General features: G+C 45.8%; 1 protein-coding gene across 1 annotated transcript in view; it reads right to left on the minus strand.

Annotated features, from left to right (window-relative positions):
• CACHD1 (cache domain containing 1) overlaps window positions 1–18,277 on the minus strand; it is a 113,201-nt gene extending 94,924 nt beyond the window's left edge. The window contains exon 1 of the mRNA XM_063343752.1: window positions 17,758–18,277. Within this exon, the coding sequence (XP_063199822.1) occupies window positions 17,758–17,988 (231 nt within the window). The 5' untranslated portion in view covers window positions 17,989–18,277. The remainder of the gene's footprint in view (window positions 1–17,757) is intronic.
• Window positions 18,278–20,567: the final 2,290 nt, after the last annotated feature.

Raw genomic sequence — 20,567 nt, forward strand, 5'->3', positions numbered from 1 at the left:
AAAGGTAACCCACGCACGGCGGCAAGAAACACATTAGATACAACAATTATCTTCTCCATCTGGACAGAAAAACACCTACTGAAGACAGAGCAAGCCATGAAAATCCATCCAACCATTCATGAAAGCCCAGGCTAAACCCAGGGTGGGTGGAAGAAGTTGTGTTTCACTCACGGGTGGCTGCAGCCAGCTCAGGGAGCCCAAGGGATGGACCATGGTCCTGGGGGCGGTGGAGGGGCAAGCAAGACCCTCTCCTCTCAGCAGGCAGGAGCAGCTCAACTGCTTTCGTGACCCTCCTGAACACATGGCTTGCTATTAGAACTAGGCACTAGGCTGTAGGATGAGTCAGTCTGACAGATCATCGCTGAAAATAAAGCAGGTTCTCATCAGCTTGCTCTTCAGCCTTCAGCCTTACAAACTGTAGATCCGACACGGCAGGAGCACATGCCAGGAGCACCTCCTCCTCCTTCTGCAGCAGCTGGCCACGAGGCTGGATGTGCCGTCATCTGCCAAAGCATCTAACTACAGCCTGTGTCTGAATCCACAACTCAGAGTTACTTGCTCTCTGGAGTAAATCTGAAACTGTAGTCAATATGATTGCAAGTTAAGTTGTCCTTTGCACCTTCTATTTTCATGAAATTAAAGCAAGAACTTTAAAAACCTAGTTTCTCACTTCAGTATCCAGATAGGACAATTTTACGAACAGTTTATAAAGAGAAAAAGTCATCAATTGTAGCGCACTGCCTATGTTTTAAGAGATACAAATTACAACACCTACAGGTGCCGTAGCCGAAGCAAACACTACCACTTAGAAACTGCACCCTCATCACTCACATCTCGCTCTACAACTCATTAGGATTCCTTCAGGACTTGTCCCTCAAATCAAAAACAGATGCCAGAAACCAATTAGTAACAGGCTTATAAGTTTATCAACTTAAACCACCCACTTTTGGAGGAGAAATAATTTATTCGGACATCTGGAGCTCCCAAGCCAAGTGGGATGGCAGAGGGAAGAATGAACAAGGCAGGACCTGTACTGTCTTTTCCTATCCAGTCATATGGATTTAGGGAACCTGCACTCGCTTCATATTGTGTCAAGTCCCAGAAAGTAAAATAAACTTCATTTAAAACTGTCTGAGTATCTAGCATTTAATCTGCTTTATTACCCGAGATACGAATCATTTCTCAAAAAAAGTCCTTGTGCTAAGTATTTCACGCTATTTTTAAATATTTATCACCTTTGCTGTGTCTTGGAAGGTTATTGTCCACCATACAGATTACATGTGCATTAACACCCTGATCAATATCCCCATTATCAGCCGAAGAGACTTCTCAGATTTAAATTTATATTCCAAAAATACAAATTTCTGCATTCTGCTTTGCACGGTGACATTTTTAACACACACAATTAGAGAAGGAGCAAAAGGAGTGATGAAAAGTGAGGAAGCCCATGAACTACGCTTGGACGAGCTGCGGTAACAGCAGACGCGGCTGCACACTGCTCCTTCCACACATCTCTCTGGGTAGGAACACACAGAGAAAAGGAAACAGCAAAAAAACCTGAGCACATTGCCATTTTCTTGGGATTTGCCTAGACAGAAACAAAACCCAACACCGCATTTTGCACAGAGCCAGAGGTCCTGTTCTGATTTTACAAATCCATTATTTATTAACACTTTTGTTCCAGTTGATTTGTATTTTAAATACAGGCTCCTCCCAAAAAGCCACATTTATGCTTTCAAAGATTCTTAATTTTCCTTTCACTAAGGCACTATTATATTTCCTTGTCCGTGGAGAGTTTTATCTGGGATTATACATATGTACCAAAACACAGCTGTTCCACTTCTTTTCTCCTTTATTTTTTTCACATAGAAAAACCTGCCTCTATCAGCCACCCAATTAGCTGCTCACTATCAAAAGACTGCTTTGGCCTTTCATCTTCTCGAAAACTGGATTCAAGTGAGAGGGTGTCATGGAAACTGTGTCTCGGGTCACTTCCTGTTGCAGTTTTTAGTCACCAAAAATAAAATAGTAATAACAATAATACTGGTTTTTTTCTGATTAAAAAAAAAAAAATGAATACTTATTATCCCAGTCTGCAAAGCATGCAGTAGTTATAAAAAAAATAAATAAGTTATTCTTCATGAGAAATCTTCATCTGACAAACTAGGAACCTGATTTTCAATTCAACGTTCAACTAACTCGCCCGTAAAGAAACTGAAGATCAAATGTGAAGAACACAACATCTGCAGCGAATATGCAATGAAATAAATGATTTAAAAAAAAAAAAAGAGAAAATATCTCTAGCTTTCAGAATTTGTATGCTTTTTTATAGTTCACAGTACTACCGTACAGCATACACTGTGTGTGTTTCTCTAAGAATTTCACTAAGCCAGTAGGATAGAAAACCATTAGATAATTATATAGGGGTTTGCTATCAAACCGCAGAAGTTTCAGGTGCTTTATCTACTCCAAATACCTCCTTTTAGAAACTAACAATCTCAATTACCTCTTGCTTTTGCAAAAACAGTTCAAAGCTTGCTGAATTTCATTCTTACAAAAGAGTTGCGCTTGACTGGTAAAGCCACAAAAAGCCTTACGAAAGACACCAAATTCACAAAGATGACAAATTTCAACAGATACAAATTTTACAGATAACATCACATTTGTGCAACCAGCCCAAGCCCATGGAAGGCCTAGTGAAAGGTGAGATTTGCAGTGATGCAGCATATATTTTTGTTTATTCATCTCCAACTAGCAAGATATTAACATGAACCGTTACCCTGAACCCGCATGCAATGCACTAAAATAAAGCAGATTACTTGGGTGATAGCCCGGAAACCCGCGCTCCGTGCTCCTGACGAACTTCCTGCCAATATTAATCCGAAATGACTTAATTCCCACAAGTTCTAAACTTAAAACTTTCACACCACCTTGCAACATACCGTTCTTAACCTACAAGATCAGTCTCAATCCCACTGATCATTTTAATAACAGCATGGTTTTGAGGAACTGTAATCAGGAGAAATTTGGAGCAGGGACAGCCCATGGTAGAAAACTGCCAATTTATTTATATCCACATTACTGAAGAAATGGCTAATTTCTGATTCCAGCAACCGGTGCTGCCATCTCCAGTTTCTGAACCCCGCAGGACACAAGTCCTCGTTTCTTTTTTAAATTAACACGCTACGACCACAGGCTCTCAGGTTCATTCTATCTAATGAAAAAAATACATGGAAAGCTCATGAATTGGTGAGCTTTTATGCTTAAAATGGGGGATAAATAAAGGAAATCGAAAAAAAAAGAAATCACTCAATGACTTAAGAATACCTTAGTCCTTTGCCGTATTTTCTTCTGTTTTGATGAAAAAAGAGGGAGACCATAAGGCTGCACACATATCCATATCCATGTAATGCACTTCCTCAAACACGGAGTTAAATGGCGGGGGTAACAGGGAAAGACAGAGAGCCCCCACTTAGAGGGGGCATTAAATCAAAGATATCACTTACAATATACATGTATCACTTATAGAGCTTTTCTGTGGTAAGGGGAGCTTGAGGAAAGGGCGCAGTACCTGGAATGCATCCACATACAAACACACCTGGAAAGGGATTATGCCTTCCTTCAAAAATTAACAGGTTGGTTGCTCATTTGGTTTCATCACACAGAAAAGCTACGTGCTCATGCTGGGGCTGCTGGCAAAAAGGTGTTGAATGATTTGTCTCAAAAAAGCTTTTTTCAATTCCTAAGATTAAATTCTCAATCAGAACAATGGTATCAATGCATAATATCTCAGTTTATCCTGAGACAAGAAGTGCTTTGAAGTCTTACAGGAACACGGAGCGAGCCCAGCCCACTGCCTTTCACCCCTGATTCACTTCAACTTTGGCCGTGCCTGTTCCTCTTGCGACATACTCCAGTTTAATACCTACAGACCTCTTTGAAGGTGCCGGGGTGTATCCCAGTCCTCAGCTCTCAGCTTTCGCTCTCAGCCACCGCACAACCAACTGCTTTACCCTTTGGGGGAACCTGCAGACGCTCACGCCACACACAGACCTACTTCTGCTCTTTCTTGACACGATGGAGTCTGCAGCTGTGACCACAGCTGAAAAACCATCGGCAAACAGGAGGAATTGGATGAAGACAGGCGGCTGGGGTGCAAGGCAAGAAGCAGAGGTGAGGGACACTGCAAGAGTTACTGCTGTCAACACAGATCTGTCTAGAGGTACCCAAACACCAGCAGCCCCCGGCTCTTCCTCATCGGGCTGTTTTGTTAGAAATACGCGAGCAGCACTCGCACAGCGACCGGCAAGAAATAATACACAGAGCACACCTACCGCCTTTCCCTCTGGGGACAGACCATCTGACCAAATTAGAAACCCCATCACATCTGGCCAGCTTTATTATCCTAATTAAAAGTGTGTGTGGTGCTTATTTTTTTGCCCCCCCCCCCCCTTTTTAAATAATCTTCTCTGTGGATCTTCACTCAGATGGTTCCGAACTAGAATGCATTTTCTGGGGTCCTTGCAATGGGACTAAAGCGAAGCTTTCTCTGCTTGTAACCCTCCAGAGCACGTGAATTAGCAGCAACTGCAAAAGGAAATGTCTTTGTCAGAGAACTTCAAGATTTTTTTTTTGTTGAAGTTTAGTTCGTTTTGCTAGTGGAAACTTAATTAGATGTCCGCTAGATTCTTGTTGTCACGAAGACATTTGCCAGGTCAAACTGAACATATCCCTGACCTTGCAGCCTTGTTTTTTGAGAAAGAAAACCTTTTTCTCGCCAAGAATCTGTGGTGCACCACAGATAGAAAAAAAAAATACCAAAATCCAGCTGAGGGATTAAATGAAAGATGAAAGATAGCATCAGATCTCAATTTAAAAAAAAAGAAAATAAAAATAAATCAAATGCTATTCTGGTAAGTGGCCATTACAGACAAATCTGATCCGTGGACCAAACCAGAATTAAAGGGACTACCTGGGCTGAGAAAAGTTGTCTCAATTTCACCGGGCTGGGGAGCCGCTATTGTTGCCGCAGACCCACTTGTGCTGCCAGGGTAGCAGAGAGCTCATTGCAAATGCAAAGCCCCAGCTGGGGGTAGGAAGAACTAAACGTGTTAAATGCTCCGCTGGTGAGTGCCCGTACCAATGGCCCCCGCGTCGGGGAGCGGGGGTCCCTCCCCCACTCCCATCTCGCTCCCCATTATTCTCCATTCAAGCTGAAAGCGAGAAGGTCTTTTCCTCTGCCGCTCAGTGTCAGCCAGACTTGGGAAGCTCCGCAGGAATTGCTGAGAGATCCAGAAACGCACAAAAGCCTCCTTCCACAAAGCCCCCTTTCATCTAGGCAGTGTGTCTATTAAATACGTCCTGTTAATGTGCATACATTTTTATAAAGAGATTATAAAGTGAAGACTCAGTCACTAACTCAACTACACAATAAGATTTTTAAGTCTATTACTAGAAAACTGGGGTTTAAAATGAGTAGCTGGGAATGCTTCACAACTCCTCTGCAGTAATACTCAAATAGGGCTGGTACCCGCAACGACAGATGAAGGTGTACTTTGTGCGGTTTAAGGCTTTCATTTCTTTATTTGGTGACACACAGGCACCTCGGAGCATGACCGCTGCGCACCCAGCACCGTTCAGGGATAAAACGGAAAGGACGATTCAAGCCCTGACAGCGTACCTGCACCAAACACGGTGCTCGGGGGACAGCAGCGTCTCCGCTCTGGCGGGCTGGCAACGGGAAAGTTAAATATATAAATAAAATTTGATCAGATCGTGCTCTTTCGTCGTGGCGTCAGGATGAGCTGGTGAGCTGCCATTCCTGAGCATTTGCTCCTGCTCTCATCAAAACCAAAGCAGTAAACAGCCACTCTCTCTGCTTTCTCCGTTATACCCCTTTCTACATCTTTTTCCTTCCTTTCCTTTGCCCACAGGGGCTGAGCATCTCCCAAGATTTTGAATAACTAAGTCAGGTAGACATAAAGTTCCTGCCAGCCCTGTGAGAAAGCAAGTTATTGTCTGTCCACCGAAAGGCAAAAAAAAAAAAAAAGAATCTGCCTTTTTTTCTTTCTGCATCAAAGCAAGGCCACAAGTTGACAATCTTCACCAGCGTGGGTATGGCTGTAGGCCAGCTTCGCATTCCGGCCTTTGCAGGATCTGCAGCTCACCACAGACTTGCTACAGCAAGGTTTTAATATTTTAAATATATTTTTGGACATGCAGGCAGTCAGACCTGGAGCTCGATGCTAACATTGCCTCTAACCTTATTTCAAGCGCAAGAATCCCAAAAAGGCCGTGAATCTGTTTTCGGTATTAAAAGGAAATGTCTCCTAGCAGCAGCGGCAGAAACCCAGTCCAGCTCCTGGTTGTGGACACAGAGCGAGAGCGGATGGTTGCAAAACTGCTGGGTTTTGTCATGCAGACGGTGCTCTGCAGACCTTCAGGTCTACACATTCACAGCGCTAGGCATGCTTCCAGCTCCCTGCCAGTCCCTCAGGGATATCTTTCATCAAGTGCAAAATTTCAGGGAATCTGTTACAATCGTGTTATTTCTTGCGCTGACTGGAGAGGTGCGTCCCTCTGCCATACCAGAGCTGCGAAGTGACCACCTCAGCCCCACGGTCGCGCCGAGGAGGGCTCAGCGCTCATCTGATGCCCAGGGGCGGGGAAATTGCTTCCAGTGCACTGGTCGTTCTGGAAAGCAAGGAGACAGGGAACAACAAAAACAAGCAAACAAGAGGTCAGGAAATGGCAGAGCGATGCTGGAAGGCAGCAGAAACCCAGCTCTGCTGCACCTTCGGTCTGCATCAGAGAGCCTCAAGTACAACTTCATGGGAATGCCCTACGCCTCCCGATGGGTCAAGGTTTGCGGGCAAAGGCCTTGAACACACAATAACATTTTTCTGTATCAAAGCTGCACCAAGGTGTGGATTAATAAAAAACAGGTAAGAGCCTGGAATTAGCCTGACCTACACTATATGCTCATCTAGCAACGCAGCTCTTGTCTAACTCGGCTCAGAGCAGACAACAGCTTTCACTGCATTTCTAAGGAATCCCAAAAAAATGTACTTCCCTACTAACATTTTTAATGACTGTATTATCCCTTTCTAGCTACTTATTTTTTCTCTTCCCCTTTAGCATGAATTTTCAGGCTGTAATAAATCATCCAGATGACACACTCGACGCGCAGAGAGCACACTCAGCAGGTCTTACTTTTCAAACGAGCCTTCACATAGCAGGTCTGCATTCATTTCATCCTGACTCCAAGTCTTCTTCCCTTCTCAAAATAGCTGCTGCACCTCTGCTCCTCGAAGAGAAATCCTCTATTTCAGACACTGAAAACCATGGCGGTGTATGTTGGGTTTCATTTATTTTTAGAGGCTGACTTTCTATTCTTGGACATATATGAAAACACGGCGTTTGAAAGTCTGAGGTTGCAATTACCAGAACATATTTTTTTAAATGTATTTTAGACTTAGAGTCAACAACTTATTGAATAAATACATAAATACGAAGGGGGAGGTAAAATCACATTTACGTGACATCATGGTGAATCGGTATTTTAAAATTCATTAGATTCAATTTTTTACCAAACAGAAATAAATGACTACCCATTTCTATTAAGCTAGCTATCTACCATTATGTTTATGTTGGGGTTATTTTAATTTTGGCTTTGCATCCAGTAGTTTTAATGGAAATACAGTATCATCAGTATGTTGGCATCTAAAATGTTAAAAAACTAACACAACTTTTGGAATACAAACCCACAGTCCCGCAGCGAGCTCTGCGCAGGATGGGTACCTCTGCCAAGAACAGCTGCATCTTCAGCTAATTTTTAACAACTTCAAGACTATCAAGCACATCCCTCCGAGCAGCTACCAACATCATCTAGGGCCACATAAAACACAACAGCAACGTGACGCTAGCTTTATATTTGAGAACTTGAGATTGGTGAAGCCAACCTACAGCTAAAAAAGTTTGGAAAGTTTGCGATTTTCATCCTCCTCCTGAAATATATTTGAATATTAACTACTTTCCAAAAAAATCATTGTCTTTAAGAAAGACACAAGAGACTGTGTATCCAGGAATAACATTTTCTGATTTTAATCAAACAGATTGAAGACTTTGAAATTTCCAGTTTAAAAGCAGATGCCTGACCACTGCTGGATAACGTGACGAACTAGCCATCCTCCGTGCTTATTCCCATCTTCCTGCCTGCACCAGAAAGTACAGTTTTCCCTGCAAAATGTTTTCTGTAGCTGAACTCCACCAAACCAGACCAAGGGAATAAATCCCACAAAAGTCCTGGATAGCCACTAGCAAAATATGTGAAAGACAACTAAGAAATTCACATTACACACGATTCTTAGGGGAAACAACATGCCCAAGGAAGTCTAACTACCTAGACCGCAGTTGTAGCATGTTTAAATTAAATATTCTTTCATTGTTACAATTGTTAAATGTATTGTCATCAAATTAAATATCCTTTTGTTTTACCGTTCGTATGCCTTTCGTACCAGACAAATATTCTGTCTCTAAAATGCTGGTTTGGCCTCTCTCGAATACACCAGTCCATGAGGGCTTGACCGTGCCAGCTGTTGTCAACTGGGAGCTGAACCTGCAGACACGCACCCGCTCCAGCCTCCACCGCTAACAAAACACCAAACTGCAATTTAGGATCCACTGAGTTGAAGTGGCCTTTCCTCCTCCATTTTACACTCCCTGCAACGATGAGAGATCCCGCTTCCTTCTTTTCCTCCAAATGGTATTTAGGTCTCCAAAATCAAAAGTCAGAAATCCCATATGACTTCTGATTCAGAAAAAGACAAGGGAAAATAATGGGCTAGTTCACTGACCATGACCAAAACAACAAAAATATCCTGAAAACTACATTCTTCTGTACCAATCTTCCACCAGCATTTGCCCATCTGTTGATTTGCAATGGATGGGCTACCACTAAAATAAAACACTTCAGGCAAACTTAATTTTGCTCCCACAAAACGCACGCCTCCATAGCCATACCAAGGTGGCTGTTGTAGAGTATTCCCAAAAAGTGCTCCTCACCTGATGCTTGCCAACGCACACAACATCTCACCATCTACTTCACCCTGAAAAGCATCACACACTGTTTTTTCTCTTCTGTGCTGTTTCAAGGCAAAATAGTACTAGTGCAAGTCAAAGACAACAGGTCTCTGCCAGGGACTTGGGCTTTCTCCTGTTCCCAAAGCAGCAGCCAGGTTTGGGATGCGGCATCAGCAGCTGAACCGTCCCACGCCGCAGGACACGACCTGATACGCAGCAGACATGGAATGGTGCTTGTCCAGGAGCAGCTCTGCCATCACTGCAGGCCATGCCATCATCCGGATGCTGCACACCTCTCCTTGCGGCTGTAGCACTATTTGACTGATTTTCACACCCAACTGCCACCACACGGTAAGGCGGAAGGAGATGAAACGATCACAAGCGTGTAGGGATCACAAACCTGATCTTTCTTGTGCTAACACGGCTTCTGGGAAAGAACTGGTGAAGACCGCTGCTTATTTGGTTAAAACCAAGTTATTTTGCTAACTTGTCGGTCATTTTAGTACCAAATGCTACTCTCACACAAAAGGAAAGTCTGCTATGATAAAATCTCCTGACAGCCACAACTTGGGGTTCCTTTATTTTCCAACAAATAAAAGGCAAAGAGCCCTCCCGGCTCTCTGTGGAATCTTCCCAAGCACCGGTGAGCCCTTTCCAGCCTTCGCTCAGAGCCTGGACTTGCTCCAGGCAAACAGGCTCCCACTGTAGTTATTTCTGGGAGTCTGTCCCTTCTCCCCTCTGCCTCATCCCCAGGCTTTGTCCGATATTACTTCTGAGGCAAAAGTGTGGCCCAAGAGGAAATATTTCTAATACTTCCTTTGGTGAAAGCAACAGAAGGAGGGAGTGAAGCAGAGACGGGGAGGTCGTGGGAGCACCCCAGCCCCTTGGTGTGGTACCATCACATCATCATCAACTGAACTCACCTCTGGACACAACCTGGTCTGAAATCCACAAAAAAAGGGCACAAAAATACTCTCGTAACCCTACCAGGATGAACGCACAAGAAATTCTGTTTAAGGCACTCCAGCTTCTAGAAACCTTTATGGCAACTTCCAGATGTGTCTATTTTAAAGCCTTTTTCCCTGGCCTCATTCCCACCTGTGACGATCGTAAGTATAGCTGAAAATTCCTATTGCATCGCAGGAGTATGTGCAAAAGATGGCCAAAACCGGAAAGCAAGCACTGGCTAGAGAGCTCCGCAGAAATGCCAGAAGTAAAATTACAGCTTTTCTCAAAAAGCTGCTACAGCTTTTCTGCTCTACTAGTAGAATGGTTGCAGCTTCAAATCACATAGTCAAAGCTGAGCAATTCCCTGTGCTCAAAGGGAAACGGCACTAGCGAAAAAGCTGGTTTTATCAGCTGCTTCTGGCTGAGAAGCTGGTAAAGGGAGATGTAATAGTTTGTTTGTACTAATGATTGTAATTGTGCAAATATACTTTTGCAAAATCACTTGGGAGACTCTACAGAGACCTTCCAGGCAGTTGATAAAAGTGACTCCATTAAAATTTTTCATGGGATTGGAAATGAGTATTATTGACTGATGCCACTGTGATTATTTCAAAAGTCAATTCAGCTTCTCTCTGCTAAATTAGACATACAGTATCATACGGAAATCTGTACCAGGGAAGAACACACATAATGCAAGACTGAAGCAATGACCTAGCATGCATTCTATTTTATATTAGAAAAGACATGCTTTCACAACAGACACCGGGTTAAGTATCACTGTCATTAAACTCTCTTTTCCATGGGAAAGAGAGTACAAGGATACCCTTTCAGATTTCATTAACACGCAGCGTTAATGAACAACAATAAACTACATGAAAGTGATGACTGCAGAATGCAGCCTCTCCGTACTTTGTTCTGCATTAAGCTTACAGTACGACAAGAGGTAGTACAGCCATTAGTCAAAACCTCAGCAGAATTTTTGACAGACAAAGCAAAGGCTGAGGCATCAAATAAGTTACTTGAAATTTCAATTTTTAAGCTATAGTATCCACATACAGAAAATGAAGTCCCCGGCAAAGCCCCCCCAAGCTCTGACCTGTGAAACGTTGCCATCAACAGGCTTCACGGAGAGCCAGGCTCGCGCTCAGGTAGCCCCACACCCCGGCCCTGAGCAGTTCAAACTATGCAGCGTCCTGACAAAGGACACACAGAAATTGGGGATAATTCCTTATAGCTGGGCGCTTCCACACATGACAAGGCTCCAACCATTTGGGGATTTGATGAGCCTTTGAGCAAGCTGGTCTGGTGGGAGGTGTTCCTGCCCATGGAAGGGGGTGGAACTAGATGGTCTTTAAGGTCCCTTCCAACCCAAACCATTCTATGATTCTACGATCTCTTTGTCAATTATTCACCAATAATTGATGAACAGAAAACACTAACTGTTAAACAAAAAAGAATGCATTAATACTTAACACTTCCTTTTATCCACAGACATAAAATAATAACTGGTAACCACACAAAGCAGAAGTATCTTTTAATATTTCCCATTTCCTTCCATTCTCAAACACATCTTGCCTTTCTGTCTGAAAGAAGGTGAAGCACTTGATTTTATTTGACAATAAGCATTACATTTTTTCTCACCGGTGCCTGGGCAAGCTACCAGTAGCAGAGCAGCTTCTCTGCTAAATTCAGATCACCAGGCACTAACCGTTCCTCCTCTGCCCAATTAAGCCGAGAAAAGAAGTGGGCTAACACACGCTGTATTTACTTTTGCGCCTTCTTAACATACATGTTATCAGCCCTGCCACAGCTCAGAGATTCCCAGTCGCTTTACGCTGTACGTGGATTTCTTGCTGCTAATAACCCCTCCGGTCCCCACCACGACTGGCAGGGTCCTTCGTCGCAGCAGCGCAGGGGACAGCTAATTATCTAGCAACCCACCTTGCTGCACCACGCTCGGCAACTTTTATCTGCACAGGACAGCTGCATTCTCCCCGTCTGAAGTGAAACGTCAGTCTTCGCTAATGCAACAAGACTTACATCACTAACGATGTCCCGACACTTTGAAGGAACAACTCAAAGCCTAATTAAAAATTCAGATTCGGTCTCCTACGCGCAGCCATTTTCACCGCCCTTCCACCAGGACCTCTCTCTATCTTTTTGAAATGTTTCATGCCAAAAAAAAAAAGAATCCGTGTGGAACAGGATGAAAAACAGCAGCAGTCTTGGGCTTTCAGACAGGCTTGAAAAAGGCTGCTGTAACTGGATTCAAACCAAGACATAATCATGTAAAACAGATGAGGTTTTACTCTGTTGGTTTCTACTCTGTAATTATTACTAAAGTGCGCACTACTACCGCATAATAATTTAAAAAAAAAAACAGAAAAAAAATATAGTCAAACATTTATCAGCCTTCCTTACTTACATTTTTCTATTGTATTTCAGCTTCACAAGCTGGGAATAATGTGAAAATGAAAGGGAAAAAAAAGAAAAAGGGAAGCAGTTTTCTGTGCTGTCATTCGGTTGAGGGTCCACAGAGGTCCAGGTTTCAGACCCAGCGCTGGAGGACTTGCGGTGGTCTACATCACTTGCTGCGCAAGTACCTCACAATCACCGACAGACTTATTTGTAAACAGCCACAGAAAGTGGGGAAATGTGTGAAACCCCCAATTTCAGAGATGGAGAATTACAGTTCTGGTATCTGAACTGGTTTGCAGTACTGCTCAAAATGGGATTTCTCTCTTCTAAGTCGTAAATCCACTGTCATTAGCCAGAAGACCACCCCATTAGAAAAAACCCAACATATTCTGTCAGTGTTCATTTTCAAAGAGATTAAATAAATGGACAGTTCCGGTGACTGCAACTCATTGCCATCACCCAGAAATCTTCAAAGAACGTGGATTTTTCAAAACAACGGTGTCAGAGCATCCTCCTCATATAAACCCAGGGACGTCTACCCATCTCCGTGTCATTCTGGTCTGCGCACAATCTCTTCTTCTTGAAAAACATATGGCCAGACAAGTTATCAGTAAAACGGATAAGTAATATGCTTGCCAATCAACCTGGAGAAGCTTGTACTATGCTGTTTATTATTTTACACATCACTACAGGAACTAAGCAAGTATTAATATAAAGAAAAAAAAAAAACCCACCCACACAGGAAAAAAATGAACAGCAAACTGCTGTTTTCAGAGTCAAAATGCACTTTTTTTTCTTCCAACTTGCAAGATCAGTAAGAGACAATGAGAAAGGGCTGTGCTCCTTTCACGGAGTAAGTGTAAAGGATTAAGACGGCAGAGCTGCCTTCAAAAATATTCAAGGCCCTCTGGGCCTGTAACTTTTGTTACTATCTGGCTAGAAACAGCAACATGCATTTTGAAAGTTATAGACGCACTTAATGCTTTTCATCTTCAAAGCGTCGCTTAATCCTTTCAACTCTCACTGCAAGTATTGTAGCCCCATTTTGGAGGCGGAGATGTTACCTTGCCCCACACTATCAGAAAATAGTCCTCACCTTGGACGCCCCATGCAGATTTAGAGGGTTAAACCTTGCCAAAAGCAAACAAAATGCTCACAAAAGTTCCGATTTATTCTTTTCCTGCCCTCACCTCCCAACCAAAGAATTTCATTTTTTTCAACCAACGACCTACTCTGTAATTTCAACAACGTCAGACAAACCAGGATCAAACGAGCCAGGTAACAAAGATGGTGAAACTCCACCAGCAGACCAGATGACGCACAACTGCCAATTTAGTTATAATTTTAGTATAAAGGGTCGCTTAGCTTTTAATTACTGCTGAGTGTCAGCTCTGCCCAGGAGAATATATTACAGGACTGTCATGCGAGCTGCTCATTCACCAAGCTCCAGTTTGACATTCGGCTGTTTAAGATGAAGTCTACTGAGTAATGACAAGTAATACGGCTGCTCAGACTGGCAAGCGGAGATGTGATTGCACGTCCTCTTCCAAGGATGCAGCCTGCTGCCAAAACCTGCTCCCGCTAACAATATGGACACTGTCAACATGCGCCCTAACTAACAAAACCCCAAGATAACGGTTACAGGTGACAGTGGGTACAGTCCCTGCGTCCTGCTGCAGGGACAGCATCCCCGCCGCTGTCACAGTGTGGCACCCTCCGTCCCGCGGGAAGGAGAGAGGACAGTAAGAGATGGCGGTGCGGCTGTTCCCGGTTTATTTTGAAGAAACACTGATGAACTTTGGGAAGAACTGATCAGGGAAAAAAAAAAAAAAGTGCCAGCATGCACACGCACACACCACCCCATACCCCGACGCATAAAAGGAAATACATGCGATATTAAGATACTGCAATGTCATTAACTGTGGGTTTGGCAGAACTGTCAAACGGAGTGGGAACGTTAATTAATTGGTGCAATAGAGAAGTCAGACAATCGATGAACTTCCTATATTTAACCACTCCTGGAGGAATAACGCCCAGGAAGGTAACACACAGATGCCCGTATACCCTTCTGCACTGCAGCCCACAGCAAGTGTTCTCACTGAGTTAATACCTCGTATGATAGAAATGTGTACATTTTAATTTGAAACTTAAGTACGAAATTGTTAAACTGCTGTTCGATACATCCAGCGAATGATGCATCTTACCAGTTCTCACCTAGGATACGTTATCCTCAGCTGCTCCATGCAGTATCATTCAAGGAATAAATTTATATATGGAAAAGGAGCACTTACACAGGCGAGAAAACAAAGCATTACTTAAAGGTAATAGTCAGATAGTGCACTGATGCACTCATGCAAGTGTCTATAAATAGAAATCTGTGGGGTGAGTGCCAAAAACAACTGTCAGATTGATGCTGGCATCAGAAATCTCTCATTTCCTCCTGTAGCTCCAGCCTTTATTACAATGCAGATGTACATGCACCTCATTCCTCTCAGCAATGCAAAATAATGCGATTGGACTAGAAACACTAAATCCTTATTGCTGTTGGACTAATTACGTGAAATACTGGTAGAAGAAGAATGTATTTCAGAAAGTCGGTACTGCACAGAGGAGATGGATCTCGTTTATAGCACTTGATGGCTGCTCCAGCAGAAATTAAGTTTTCTATCTATTTTCTATCTCAAAACTTTCATATTTGTTACACAGACATTTAAGGCTCAGAAACGTCACGGTTCTCCTCTTACCTCTTCCATTGCTCCTCTACTGTCCGCTCTGGAGGCTCCACCTCATCCTCCCTTCCTGCCTTTATGGAGGCTCGGTCTACAATTTCCTCTTTTCCAGACTCAAACACACCCAAACCAACCTCTCACCTTCACTCTATTTAAGCATTTCCACCTGCTCCTTCACTCATTGGATGCTTCCTCCCCACTCCCAGCTCAGACCTACCCTTCCGCCAAAGCCCTCTCCCACAATCGCGTCCCACTGCAGCGGCTGGTGACACCACCTCCTGCCTGTTACCAGGATGTGCAGACGTGGGACACACAACTGGCAGGGACCAAAGCACGAAGGGAGCGCGCAAGGGAAGCGTAAAATCCTGCCGCTTCCTCCTCTACAATTGATGAAACTTAAGCAAAACCGCAGCTCTCAAATGGTTGGATATTAAACCTTCCTCCCGCGACCGCAACTTCCTCTCAATAGGCCTGCCTCCACATCGCCCTCTAAACGCAGGACAACACCCTTAGATTTATATCGAATTAAAGCCCAAAAGCGCTGTCGATGTTCTTCCGAAATCCTCCACCCCTCCTTTCTGGCCGGGCACAGCCTCGCCACGGCGAGCACCTGCCTGCATCGCCCCGAGCATCCCCGCTGCGCCCACGGTCCTGCGGCACAGGCAACCCACCGTCAGGCACCGGGTGCCCGCCAGCCCACCACCGCTCGCCGACAGCCCCACACAAGCGGAGAAAAGGGTAATTCTGCTCCAGCGACACTCAGCCCCACCTGAGCAAGCTTAGGAAAATTCTGCCCTAAAACCGAGTGAGAAGGACGGGCTGCAGTGACACATGTCATAACATTTTTTTTGTTCTACTGTAGGAGGTCAGCAAAGAAGCTTCGAAAATCAGGGGAGGTTTGTTCCCACCAGTTTTTAATCTTAAACAGCTGTAATAATGTTACAGGGGAGAGTAAAGGACAGGCTGCGCATTAGCTTGATGGGAGTTAAGGCAGCCAAAATACTAAGCATATAAAAATAGAGCTCAGTATGAAAAGGGTTTTCAGAGTTTAACTGCCAGTTTCACCACATTAAATTACTTTGGGGCCTTAAATATCCAACTAACAGTAAACACAGTTTTAACGTTATTTGCATCCTTGTGCACCGGCATTCAGATTGTTCCTGAGTCCGTATCAATTCTTGGAAAGAAAACCTGGCTCATCCTACAGTTAGCTGGTGTTTCACAGCAAGGTAACCATGTATATTTTTATGAATTCCTTTTTCAAAGACAATATGCATTGAGATGATTGTATTATTTTTTTTTTAACACCAGAAACAGATTTAGCAATACAATTATTATTTGCATTAACCAGAGACTGCACCCCTCACAGGATTACGCTCCTATCTTTTGAGGGGAAATACATACATGCGTATGCACGGCATAGGAAAAAAAGTGACTTCCTTGAATTCAGTACATCAATAATCTACCTCGTTAAGTGAAGTCATTTAAATCCCCGTCTTCTTAGCATCAAGGACAAGAGACAGCTCAGTGTTTTCCCGGACAAAACGCAGCCCTAGGAGGCCGGCCAACACAATGATGTTTCAGAGGTGAGAGAATGAAGCCAGTTTAGGGAAGATAAAAGGCCATTTGGGTAGAGACCCCTGCTGATCCTATGAAAGTGTCTCCTTTTCAATCTGGGAGGCTTTTAAAACTGCATTTGCTACTGACCATACCTTCCCCTGAAAGCCGCTGTGGATCCGATTTCGCTTTCCCCCCCGAGGCAGGGTCGGTGGCCGAGAGCTGTACCGCAGGGACCAGCACACCCCGCAAGCCCGACCGGTCCCTACACGAAACACCCCCTTAAGATGCAGCCTCGACGGCCGAGATGCAAATGACTCCTCATCACCCACCTTCACCCAAATCCCGACGTTGAATTACAGCGTCTGAATAAACTTGCCCAAACGCACGGGAAGCATTTCTTTACCCCGATCTGTGCGTTTTCGGGCAGGACTCGACTCATTTCAGCTCCTGCCAGCGGGCAGAGGGATGCTCGGGCGGAGGCGGGTTAGCGCCCAGCCGCGAGCCCGACGGCTGCCCCAGGGCCGGCCTCAGACCCCTCTGTGAAAACCGGCCTCCGGGACTTGGGTCGGGGCGTCTTCTGCCCGTTGCTATTGTGTAAATTACAAATAAAACAGGAGTTCCTCCGTTCTCCCCCCACACACACACAGCCCGCCCCGCTCGCTCCTGCCGCGGAACCGCCTGGGGATGAGGGGAACCGGGGGGGACTGAGGGGAGCCGGGGCAGACTGAGGGGAGCCGGGGGGGACTGAGGGGAGCCGGGGCCGGTAGCTGAGGGGAGCCGGGGGGGACTGAGGGGAGCCGGGGCCGGTAGCTGAGGGGAGCCCGGCCGGGAAGAGCCGTGCGGCCCCTGCAAGGGGGAGGGAAAGTTTGCAAAGAAGAAAAGAACCGCGGAGGGGGAAGGCAAGACAGACCGGAATGAAGAAAGAAAGGGCAAAACAGGAATCGGGAAGAGCGTGTGGAGGAAGGAAGGAAGGAGGGAAGGAAGGAAAACCAGGCGAGGCGAGGGCCGGGCCGGGCCGTACCTGCATGGTGACGACCCCCAGCTCCTCGGTGGCGAGTTTCCTCATCTGGGTGGCCAGAACTTGCGCCTCGTCCAGGATGGAGAACTCCGCCTCGGCGGCTCCCAGCCCGCAAACCAAGGCCAGGCAGAGGAGGCCGAGCGGCCCCCGGCCCCGCGGGCGGCGGCCCCGGGCGGCGGCGGTGACGGTGGTGGCGGCGGCGGCGGCCTCCTGCCTCCCGCCGCTCCGCGCCATGCTGCCGCGGCGGGAGAACGGCGGGCACCGCCTCCGGCCAACTTCCCGCACCGCCTTTCCCCTCCCCTCCCCGGCCCCGAGGGGCCGGTTAGGGCTGGGGGGCGACCGCCATGAAGAGACCCGGGTGTGCGGTGGGAGACGCGCACATACACGCACACACACAACGGCGGTGGCCGCTGCGGGGACACTGCGCGCCGCGGCCCCGCCGCTGACTGAGAGCGGCGGCGGGAGAGACGCAAAGTGCGGAGCTGGAGGAGGAGCGGGAGCGGCGGGGCCGGGATCGGAGTCGCCGCCGGGCGGGGGCAACGCGGGGCCGGGCCGGGACCCCCCCCCCCCTCCCCGCTCCCTCCCCTCCCGCCCCGGTCGGGGCGGGAGGGGAGGGAGCGGGGAGGGGGGGGGATCCCGGCCCGGCCCCGGTGGTGGGAGACACGCACAGAAGACCCACCCCGAGCAGCGGCGGTGTTTGTAGCCCTAAAAAAAAAAAAAAGTCAGCCCGCTTTTCTTTTTTCTTTTTTTTAAAAATCATTTCTTTTTCAACCAGAGTTCCTGCCCCCTCTCGCAACCGGCGAGCGCGAAGCCGCCCATCCCCAGAGCGTTGCCCGTGGCAAAAGCCGCCAGGAAATGTTTTTGGCGTGGGAAGAGGGATGGAAAGAAAATAAATGAATCGGAGGAAGGCGGGCGATGGCGAAGCCACTCGATGGCACGCTAAGTGACATCCGTCCTCCTGGTGAAGGGCGGCGTGGGGAACAGATAACAAGCCGAGACCCCCTGGGAAAGCATCCCCTTCAAGAGAAGACGCGCTGGGGTGGGAAAAAAGCCACTTTATGGGCAGAGAAACCCCTTTCCACAACCCCTGCTCATAACCCAGTCAGCCCTGGAAGCTTCTTCCCCCTCCGCCAGGTCATACATGGCAGCATCTTTCTCAATCCGTCATCTTCCTCACACCTTAACACCTTCCTTCCTTTAAGGTTTGACCACGTGGTCCTTGAGGTCCCTTCCAACCTGGGACTCTATGATTTGTAGTCCTAAAAAGTCAGCCCACTTTTCTTCTTTTTTTTTTTTTTTTTAAATCATTTATTTTTAAACCAGATTTCCTGCCTCCTCTCGCAACCCGGGAGCGCAAAGCCGCCCATCCCCAGGCAGCTCATGCTGGTGTCGGAGCCATGAGGAAATGTTTGTTGTGCAACAAGAGTGGAAAATAAATAAATGAAAGGAAGGCAGGCAAAATATAACCCACTGGATGTCATGCTAAGTGACATCTGTCCTCCTGGGAAGGGCGGCGTGGGGAACAGATAACGAGCCAACACCCCTGGCTTCAAGAGATGGTATGTTGGGGTGGGAACAAAGCCACTTTAAGGGCAGAGAAACCCCTTTCCACAACTTCTGCTCATAACCCAGGGGGCTGTGGAACCTTCTTCCCCCTCCACCAGGTTATACCTAGCAGCATCTTTCTCAATCCCTCATCTTCCTCACGCCTTACACCTTCCCTTCTTTAAGGTTGGACCAGATGGTCCTTGAGGTCCCTTCCAACCTGGGATTCTATGATTCTACGATTGATTCTATAATTCTCATCACACACCTCGTTAGAAGCCTTGCATGCACATTGAGTTGTATTAGAAAAACTCATACAGGTGAATAGAATTTGCCAAATGAAAGCAGGAGGCTCTCTGTGCAGCACCTGGCAGCGGTTCCAGCAATCAGTGAGCCCAAGAAGCCAAATACTAGGCACATACAAAATACATTCCCTCTAGATTTACTCTTCGTTAATTAACATTTTATGTTTTGTCATAACCCCGCAGGTGTATATAATTTTTAAATAAATGTGACCTGCAGTGACTATATGGCTCCAATACCCACTTCACTAGTTAATTTTAACAGAGTCCTACCAGAGTCACCCATGTCCCATAGCAGTAAATTCCTTGAGTTAACAAGTCATCTGAGAATTAATACAAGGACATATTATTTTCTAGAATCATGTTCTATTCCCTTGAAATGTGGTTTCTCTCTGATTTTTGGCCTTCTCGCAGGTGCTGGGTGCCAGCCGCAATTCCCCATCCCACTTTGTCGGAGGCGGAAGCCAGGTCAGACCCAAAATTCTTCTCCTGAGGGGGAGGGCTATGGCCGGGCAGCATCCGCTGGTGTCTCTCAGGGTCAGGCTTTTACCCGCTGTTGCTCTTTTAAGGGACATCATCAAAACTCCCTTTCATTTGGTTTTAATAAATTAAATTTTATTCTTACTATGCAAAAGCCGTATCAGTTTATCCTTGGCTTTGGTTCATTTAGGTGATTTATGGGTCTAACATAATATATTTTTTTTCAGTTTTCCTGACTTCTGGTTTAGCAAAAGCAATCTAAACCAAAACGACGCCTCTCAAAACTGCCATAATCGGTATCTTGTATTTCCATTGCTGAAGTAGCATTTGCTACCCAAAAGACAAGGAATTTTCTTTCCATCATGCTGAAGCTTTTTTGGACTTCTGTCGGAGTATTTTCCCCGGGCCCAAGAGAAAGAGAGGCAAAACTGAGCCAAATTCGCTCTTAGCACTAGGCATTTTTGTATTACATTTTATGGGGTTTTT

The sequence above is a fragment of the Chroicocephalus ridibundus genome, chromosome 8 (genome assembly GCF_963924245.1).
Source record: "Chroicocephalus ridibundus chromosome 8, bChrRid1.1, whole genome shotgun sequence".
In the NCBI taxonomy this organism is placed as follows: domain Eukaryota; kingdom Metazoa; phylum Chordata; class Aves; order Charadriiformes; family Laridae; genus Chroicocephalus; species Chroicocephalus ridibundus.